The sequence below is a fragment of the Ascaphus truei genome, chromosome 7 (assembly GCF_040206685.1).
Source record: "Ascaphus truei isolate aAscTru1 chromosome 7, aAscTru1.hap1, whole genome shotgun sequence".
Lineage (NCBI taxonomy): Eukaryota > Metazoa > Chordata > Amphibia > Anura > Ascaphidae > Ascaphus > Ascaphus truei.
Genome location: NC_134489.1, coordinates 37832819 through 37842802, shown reverse-complemented (window position 1 = coordinate 37842802; position 9984 = coordinate 37832819). Strand labels below are relative to the sequence as shown.

At 44.2% G+C, this 9984-nt stretch overlaps 1 protein-coding gene across 1 annotated transcript in view; it reads left to right on the top strand.

Moving 5' to 3' along the window:
• The window catches only part of NHLH1 (nescient helix-loop-helix 1), an 11105-nt gene extending 6980 nt beyond the window's left edge, over positions 1–4125 (top strand). Inside the window, exon 2 of the mRNA XM_075607741.1 lies at positions 308–4125. Within this exon, the coding sequence (XP_075463856.1) occupies positions 574–963 (390 nt within the window). The 5' untranslated portion in view covers positions 308–573 and the 3' untranslated portion in view covers positions 964–4125. The remainder of the gene's footprint in view (positions 1–307) is intronic.
• Positions 4126–9984: the final 5859 nt, after the last annotated feature.

Here is a 9984-nt window from a genome sequence, read left to right as displayed (position 1 = left end):
TCCCTTTTGTGTGAGGATGGAGTTGACATAAGATAAATAGACATACTGTATGTTGTTCTATTTGCGTTTCTCAGGTTCTCATGCTGAGCCCTCTTTTAGTATTTCTCTCTTCTCCTTCACCCAAATTTCCTCTCTCGCTTCCAATTAATCGTCGTGCTCTTTTGCCTCTAATCACAGTTCCCTTGGTTGGAGTTATTCATTTAAAGATGGTAGCGCCGATTGGACTTCAATGGGAGTTTCCGTACGAATAACCATTAATGTCTTTAAGGAGCAGGTGTATAATTTCTGTGTCTCTCTTTGTTCACAGGATATTTCCAGGAGAAGCTAGAGGAGCAAGAAAAAAAACAAAACAGAAAGGGGAAAAAAACGTAACTTCATCAAAACCGTTTTATGAACCCATTTGTTTAATCGCTTCAAGTTTTCGGGAATAACGCCACGCACCTTGCAAAATCTCAAGATTCGTTAGATGACAATTGAACTTCTCAGCTTTTTACGCATAATACTGAAGCACTTTATCTACTGATTTGGGGAAAATTCGTTGCCCCGTTCGAAAATCCTGTAGATTAAAGAGTAATGATGTTAAACTCCGAGCAGACGGAGATTCCTGTGCACTCTGAGACTGAGTCCGTCTTTAGCGATTGTGGGATCGGAGGGGGCTTGCTTGACGCCAGTGGGATCAGCTTGTGCGGAGAAACACGGATTTGCGATGCCAGCGACGCCGTGAAACGGGAGCTCCAGCACTTGAGCCGAGAGGAGCGGCGCCGGCGGAGGAGGGCAACTGCCAAATACCGGACGGCGCACGCTACCCGGGAACGTATCCGTGTAGAAGCCTTCAACCTGGCCTTCGCAGAGTTGCGTAAACTTCTCCCCACCCTGCCCCCTGACAAGAAACTGTCCAAAATTGAGATCCTCCGGTTGGCTATCTGCTACATCTCCTATCTCAACCATGTTCTGGATGTGTGAAGGCTTAGAGAACCACTCAAGGGATTAAGGCTCCTTGGGCCCTCTGTATTTATCTGCTGCTTCATTCAGCTATGAACTAGGACCTTATGACAGTCGAGAATTCATGGGACTGTATGTTTCTCTCTGTCAGAGACTTTTGTAGTGCCCCTCCTAGAACTTAAAGACCCCATCCATCACTGGTCAGCAAGTGTAGCTGCTCCTCTTCCACCGTCAGAATATTCCTAGAGCTGGGTCTGGTAGACTGCCCCCTTAGGTTGAAGGTATATATACTGTACGTACTCATTTCAATTGAAATAAGCAGGTCTGCCAAGCATCACTCACTCATCGGTCCCACTCATCGGAAGGCAGTCTTACTCATGTTGAGTGAGTTTCACTCATTGCAGTCTAGCCTCACTTATTTTCATCATCAACTGCCTCACCGACCTCTAAGGACCCCGACTTGTTCAAGACAGAATTATTCCATTCAAATGCTGTTGTTCAGCCACAGAAACTCCAAGTAGCACTAATTTAGGTCGTTAGACTCTAAAAACAGAATGACTGAATCAAAGCCGTAGTTTTCCTACAGTAGATGGAAAGATGATCTGACTTACAACGGTTCATTTCCAATACGTTTAAGTTGCACTTGTGTGTTGTTATTCCACAGCAAGGCATCTGCAGAGAGCCTCGACTGATGGAAATCTCTCCTTTCAGATGTTTGTTGTCCAACATGAATGGCCACACTTAGCTTGGGGTGGGTGGGAAGGAAGCACCCATTACACGGGGTTATGTATTAACTCAACTCTAATAAGACACTCTTTTAAAGTCTGGTGTCCACTGCTAGAACCTTCTCCTTCACGTGTGATACTTTGAATGCAATGTTCTTGCTTACACAAGGTTAATATCACCTCCAGTGGGTGGATTCATTATCCAATAAGAAGTGCAAAAAAAAACATACTACAAAACATGTAAAAATGGGTAAATTCCCTAAAAATATGTGCCAATTGACTCCTGCCATTACACATGTTGTTGCTCCATACACCCCACTTCCCACATGGCTTGTTGCAATGCATTTGGCACGCTGTTGTCGCTCTATTCTGAATGTCCCTTTAACTTGAAGCCTATGTTTGTTTTTGTACAAAAAAAAACAAACTGGATCAGCTCTCAGAAATAACAATGGTGAAGGGTTTACGTTTTGCTTTTGGTCTCGCTGAGTTTTTTCTTTAATGTATCAACAAAACAGCGATACAGAAACAATCTCGGCACACACAGGGAGAGGAAATGTTAGCAGACGCACACACTGTTATATGTGCACAATAGAGCAGCGTTTCAAGGTCCCCTTGGTCCCTTCGTCATGCTGACTGTCGGGGTGGGGGTGAGGGGGGGGGCAGGGCTTGAAACGTTGATCTATTTTGTGATACATCACAGAAGAAACTTGGCTAGACCAAAAGCAAAACGTAAGTCCTTTATAATTATTTTTGGTATGCTGATCCAGTTTGGTTTTTGTATAGTTGTATATATGTTGCGGTGTGGATGCGGGATCAAAGCCCCTCTAGCTGAATTGTGTTAGACAGGGTGAGTGCTAACATAGTGAGCATCTGTACATAAAATACATATATGTTCCATATGAGAACAGTCATTCCTGTGCTACATCGGTACTGAGCCCATGTTTTATGACAGAAATGCCAGTCTGATGCCTACATCATCAGGAGTTTCTATAAGAGCCAGAACACCACATGGTCATTGGCCAATGGAAGGGGATAGCTATAGAAACTGCTCACCGCAGACAGTAGCTGAGGTCTCCCTTAAATAGACACACCCTTATTTATTTCAAGTAATAAATACAAGTTGGGCACTTTTCCTTTCAGAAAATAAATAAATATATATTTTATCGGTCTGGGTGGATTTGGGAAGCCAGTTATGATGGCGGTTTCCAATGGAAAGTGGGCTATTGTAGCAGCAACAGGTTAACAGTTGTATCAGATGTAACTTCTGTAGGAAAGGGGGGATTCTCATGCAAACCTGAAGCAAGGTTTTGCTGCTCTGTTTGTTTTTATGTCAACACTTCCAAAAATGTATGTTTTGCAGTATACTAGCTATAGAGGACCAGCGTGAAAGTGAGAAGGAAGATCAGCTATCCCTTGACATTGGGGAGAAGAAAGTGAGTTTCTGAAAGATTCCGTGACAGCTGATGAGATCTAAGCATGGAGACATGGTGCCTTCGCCTGTGCAGAGGCGTGCGCGGGCCGTGACATCACCCGCTTGAAGTGGGTGCGTTTTTCGGCCATGGTATGCACACCGTCCGTGGGCGTGCCAGTGACATCACAGAGCTGGTTCGCCCTCATTGGGCGAACCGCTCACATGACCGGCCTGTCACGCCAAGAAATCGGTTTGAACTGATTTCTTGCGTAACGCGCGCCCCCCTCCTGCTTCCGCACGCCGCATGGACGCGAACACTGCCTTAAGGCAGTCTGTTCGCTCAGCCGCACGGTCTGCGGTACCATGGCCCCAGCCTTAGACTTGTGGGAGTTTTGGTAATGTCCACATCATGATACAACAAGCCTGAATGTGTCTGTCCAAAACAACATATTCTCACACAATGCACTGGATTTTTAGGATTGTAAAGTAATAAGATTAAAATAAGAGTTATTTATATGTTGGTGAGAATTCCCCTTTAACACCTTGGCAGGATTTAGCTGCAGTGACAGTGTAAACCTTTATACTGTACTAGCTTCCAACGTCCACTCGCTGGAGCAGGTTTATTCTCTATCTGTCTCTGCCCGTAACCTTTCCCCTTGCTCCTACTGCCACATTTACATTTTTCCGGGTTACAAAGTCTGTGTGCCAGGAAGGTATTTATTTATTTAATTTATTTATATGTCAATATTTATTTGCTGTGTTGTGCACTTTTTACAAAAGAAAATACACCACAAACTGACTTGTTTAGCGGCCTCCACGCCAAACTCGGCGCAGAGGGAATCCGTGCTGCTTGTACATTCGAAGTCCGTTCTGCAGCTTAGACGTAATCTGCTCTGCAGATGTGTTGGGCGACCTTTAAATAAGCCCGTAAGCTGGAATCTGTACATATTTTAACAATGTTTTCTGTGTTTAGCGTGGATAAGAACTATAATTTATGATTTCATAAAAAAGCAGAAGGAATCAATAAAAAAAAAACCCCCAACTTATCGAGAGTAATCCTATGTGTGTTTTATTTCTGAATCAACGTCGGGCTTTAGGAGTGAGATTTGTCTGAATCTATTCTGCGTAGTTACTGGGGGGTCGGGGGGGTAGACTTTGTCTCTCTAATTGACTTTGCGCATCATTTAAGGAAGCAGTCCCACTTACCTCACAAAACACAGAAAATAAACCTTTTTTTACACAGAGGGTATTCATTAGACTGCAATGCTGCCGATCAGGGCACTTTCACAATCGTAATAATTTGTTGGCGTCTCTTTGGAAATGGAGAATTTCAAAGTCCTAGTATTGACCCCGGGAAAAGTGTAATTGTTCTGTAGATTGTCCTACAGTACTTATTGTACGGGCCCCTTTGAGTGTCACATGTCTTCTTCACAAGGCGGTACACATGGAGACATGTGGGGTGTGGACAGCTCCGTACACCGTCTTTCCATCTAGAAAGAACTCTTCCCGGGTATTAACATTGTTTCCCATCTCAACACGGGCTGTGAATGGGGTCTTGGGACATGTACCTCCAATCTGGAGTGGAGAAAGGGGAGGGCGTTTTGCCCTGTCGAAGGACTGACAGGTCCCGTTCAATGCACAGTGACTCCCCACAATAGGGAGCAGTGAAGAGGAAGCCAGCCTCATGTCTCTCACCAAACCAGGAGCACATTCAACCTGATTTTTAGAAACGTTCATTAACAGGACCACAGATGCTTATTATTTGTAAATAAAAAGATCACCTGTGAGCACATTCACACGTTCACACATTCACACGTCTTAGACAGGTCTGCAACCCTGCTTTTCACCATTATCACCTAGCATACAGTGCTTCCACTGCAGCAAGGGATTCTGGGAAATGACAACAACACAGAAGCAAGCCTGCAACAGACTAAATATAAAGAAACCAAAATCAGTAGAATATAAAGAAATAATAACAATAGGATACTGACGGTGTTGGGGATAAAGCATATATGAAAACAAAGTATCCCACGTAAAGCACTCTGGTGTGAACAATATATATATATATATATATATATATATATATATATATATATAATCAAAAAATAAATAGATGATACCGTTCTGTGGCTAACGAAATGCTTTTATTTGTGCGAGCTTTCGAGATACACTGATCTCTCTCTCTCTCTCTCTCTCTCACTTTTTGTCTGTGTTTTAGATAGTGATCTAAAGAAGCTATAGGAAGTTTACATAAGCACTGTGTTACTTCTCTCCTTTACCCGGATCATATATTTCAATATAAAAGCCATTGTTTTCTTCTCCAATTCATCACTGTGACCCACAGGATAACTGCTCCATCCTGTCCTCTGTTAGGTACCAACTGGCCCATTGGCCACCAAAACCAGCTCTACAGACAGCAGTATATATTCTGGGACATTTCTCATTGTGGTTTCCACAGTTACATTTTTTTAGACTAACACTGTCCAAGCGCATAAACATCCTAAATTCTGACCCTGACCCCAAATATGTGTTATTTTACTTAGTGTTTCCAGCTTCTTCGACCCCAACAACTGTTGTTAAAGAGGCAATACAAGTGCTTTCCTTACATTTATTTAGTTTACATAGGATTGAAGCAGGGGGGCTTCAGAGCTGATCCCCATTCATTTCAGCGCTGGGGACCCCCTGCTCCCGGAGATACTTACCTCCGTAGGAAGGGAGGGGGTGGGGTCTCCTGCTTTTTAAAGCTCCCGCGCCCTATAGACCAATGGGAAGCTGTGACGTCATCCAGTGTGGCTTCCTATTGGCCCACGTGACGTGGAGCTTTAAAAAGCAGGAGACACCGCCCCCCCCTCCCTCCCCCACACGGAGGTAAGTATCTCCGGAAGCGGGGTTTCCGGAGCTTACAGTAATGGGGTTCAGCTCCGGAGACCCCCTGGTTCAATCCTGTGTACAAAAAAAACACGTGCTTGCATTGCCTCTAAGTGGCTTACAGGGGAAAATCCCACTTAACTCACAGAGACACAATGTAAATAACGTAGCAACGTGACTGTCTTCCTTGCACCATTGTACCCACGCTTCCAGCAAACATCTGTCTGTAGTGAGATCTCTGGCAATGAGGTATTCCTTTATAGTGGAGGCCCCCGAGTGAGCGGCGCACGGGAATGAAGCTTTTAGTACCACTATATTATTCAGCGATTAGAATTCACCCATAAAGTGGCTCGCTCATCTTCAAATTGGCACGAACTTCTGCACTTCTCAGTGTCTGCAAACGAGCAGGATTTTGGGGCGATTTTGATAGTATTGGGAAAGCGCGCAAGTCTAGGAAATAGAAAAAGAAGTCGGGCGGGTCAATCTGACACTTCTACCTGTTACTTTGCATGAGACGTCTGTTTGATGGGAAAGGGAAATATACTAGTCTTTGAGTATTAGTCAGGACGTGAAGATAGTCCTACCTTAGATCAGGGGTGCTGAGCTCCAGTCCTCATGCCCCCCCGATCCACCAACAGGTCAGGTTTTCAGGATATCCCTGCTTCAGCACAGGTGGCTCAAGCAGTCCCAGCTTCAGCACCGGCGGCTCAATCAGTCCCTGCATCAGCACAAGCGGCTCAATCAGTCCCTGCTTCAGCACAGGCGGCTCAATCCGTGGTTCAGTCTTTGACTGAGCCACTGGTTGAGCCACCTGTGCTGAAACTGGGCTATCCTGAAAACCTGACCTGTTGGGGAGGCTTGAGGACTGGAGTTGAGCACCCCTGCCTTAGACACTGAGAGAAGGAAATCGCTTGTGCATACACTACATAATTAATAAGAATTGGACCAGATGGACTTGCACAGGTTTTTATCAGCCTGGGAATTCATTATTTATAAATCAGAATTGATTTACTGTGAGTTAAAGTGACTTTGAGAAAAGAAGTGATAAACTGTCCTGATCCGTCATAAAACGTAATTTGGAGAAACAGTTGAGATTTGATGTTGGTATGGAAAGGTTTGTAACATGCTGAATGTCGGGCGCACAATTCAAGATCAGAGAACAGCAAAAAAAAATAGCATGATGATTCCTTTGTAAATACATGTTGGAAATATTATATTGCTCGGATGCCAAAAAAAAAGATTATGTATGATTTTGTCTATTATCTATAAAATTGGGCTTAATATTTGTCAGAATATGGCCTAAAATCTGTATGAAAATTGATTAATTAAGGCTATTAAGGGAAAACAGAGGAATATAAATATATATATATATATATATATATATATATATATATATATATATATATATATATATATATATATATATATATATGGATTATAAAATGATTAGGAATGGGAATAGAATGGTGACTGGGAGATATATGCTTTTCCTGACACATTTCTTTATTTAAAGCTAATATTTATTATTTATTATAGTTTAGATACCAATTCAAATTTCTTTGCTTAGAGGTTTTTTTCTTATACAATAGGCATATATGTATGTGTGTGTAATATATATATATATATATATATATATATATATATATATATATATATATATATATATATATATATATGTGTGTGTGTGTGTGTGTGTAGGTACATTATATGTGTGTAATATATGTGTGTGTGTGTGTGTGTGTGTGTGTGTCTATATGTGTATATATATGTGTGGTTGTATATATACATATATATATATATACACACACACACACACACACACACACACTCTGCATGCATATGATCATATGATTGCCTCTCCCTAGTTCTGCATTCTGTTTGCTAGCCAACTTGCACAGCTGGAGATGCTGTCACTTGGGGGGGGGGGGGGGAGATGAGGAGGAGGGGTGGGGGAGATTAAAGGCCACAGGGGAGAGTGAGGAGATGGAGGGAGAAGGGAAGGGGGAGATGGGTTAGGACGGGGGCCGTCTCTGCTGTGACTTCGCCCTGACGGCGCACGAGCTGGGGTCAGCTGTGCTAGTTCCCCTGAGAGAGTCTGAGGGACAGCTTGGGCTGGAGTGTGCTGACAGCCGGCCCAAGGCAGAGAGGCGTGCCTGTGTGTCGCACAACAAAGGCCAGCAGCAGGCGGGGGGGACACATATCACAAGGAAGTGGGCAATATTCATTCATACCGACCCTCCTCCCCCCAGGTCCCAGGGGCAGCCAGAGATGTGCCGCGATCTGCATGTAATCAATACTTATAATTGAGTCTTTGTAAAAGCTCTGATTGGTATAAGGTGCCGTGTTAATATTAGCCGGCATCAAGCGATTTCATGCTTTGGAGGTCATGCTGTCACTCTTTATTTGTCAACGTCACCGCAGCTGCCAAGTTTTAACCCTTTCGCGGCAAGACGGGCCTGCAACGGATCTGCGCCGCGGTGCACAGATTGCCGAGAGGAAGAGGAGTAGTGACATGTGCAAATGTAACTTTGTAGATGAATATTGAATGCAGGGGGTCTCAACTCCAGTCCTCAAGACTCTCACCTCCCCAACAGGTCAGGTTGAGGATATCTCTGCTTCAGCACAGGTGGCTCAATCAGTGGTTGAGACTGAGCCACTGATTGAGCCACCTGTGCTGAAGCAGGGATATCTCCAAAACCTGACATGTTGGGGGGGGGGGGAGGGCGGGGGGTCTTGAGGACTGGAGTTGAGAACCCCTGATTTCATGTGAAGGCATCTTCCTTTTAGCTCCATACCTACGAACGGTGCTGAAATCTTCCAAAGTAAGGGCCAAGCGTCTTCACGGCACACTACCCAGGGCCCCACGGTTGTGCCGCCATCATAGAACGTTTAAGCAGCAAGGCATCAAGATTCCGAGAGTACACGGGGAAAGGAACCGGCAATGCCCCCCAAATATATCAACTGCCAGGGTGATCAACAGTGAGTTGGTGCCTTTTGGCACTGAAGGGATTAGCTAAAATACATTATACAACATTATCGTATCACCGCTCCCCATCTTTGTGCTTGTGTGTATACCCCTCAGATCTTCCTTGTCTGTCCATGTCTCTGCCCCTTTACATGAAGAACAGCCTCCCTGGGTATCTGTAGTTGGTGTTCACTTGGGATTGATAGATCAACTCTTCCTTTCATTCATGATCAGCTACCCATCTTCACTTAGGGTCTTCCTCATGTGTGGTGTCTCCCTGTTCTCTGATGAGTCCTGCTTCTCCTACCACCGTGTGGCTCTGGGAGGAGGAGCGATAAATGGTTAATATTGCCACGGCTTTGCTTTTGTTTACCCTCAGAACACGGGGGTCCCCTCGGGGAAGGAGGGCGGCAGCTGTTCGTTCACTTGCTCCAAATTTCTTCAGAGAATCGGTTGGACACGGTAGCATCGCCTCCCAGCAGGGATGCATTAGATCAAAAAATGGGCAACATCACAGTGAAAAATGGAGTGAAGGAGTGTGAAATGGCCATCCGCCATCCAAGGAGATGAATTTTAATAACCGCTCTTCTGAGCAGGCAGGAATTGGTCCATTGAAGGTTCCAAGAGGGAGGACATTGCAGTAGTTACAGGAAATCTTCATGTGCTGCTCTGTGTGAGATCTATAAAAAAAAAGGATATTCAACCCAGGTGAGCACACAACACACGAAGCGATGGGCTCACTGATCTCTTTCATTCTGTGTATCCTCGGGCAGAGGTGGGAGTTTGCAGAAGAACAGAGGGGTGCATGTATATGGAACAGTAACTTTGTATAATATTACGCTAAGTACTGTGTATCTGATGTATCCAAGGGCCACTGGAGCAAAAAGTGATTGGAAAGTTAACTTTGATAGAGAATGGCTTCGATCTCCGAGGGAGAAAAATAAGCAGATGCACTTCAAAGAAGACAGAAGACAGAAAGGCCCAGTGCTACATCTAGCTTGACATATTATGTAGTTAAATACTTATCTGTTTATCTTCTCATAAGTAAGGGTCATTTAATTCAATTCTTTGGC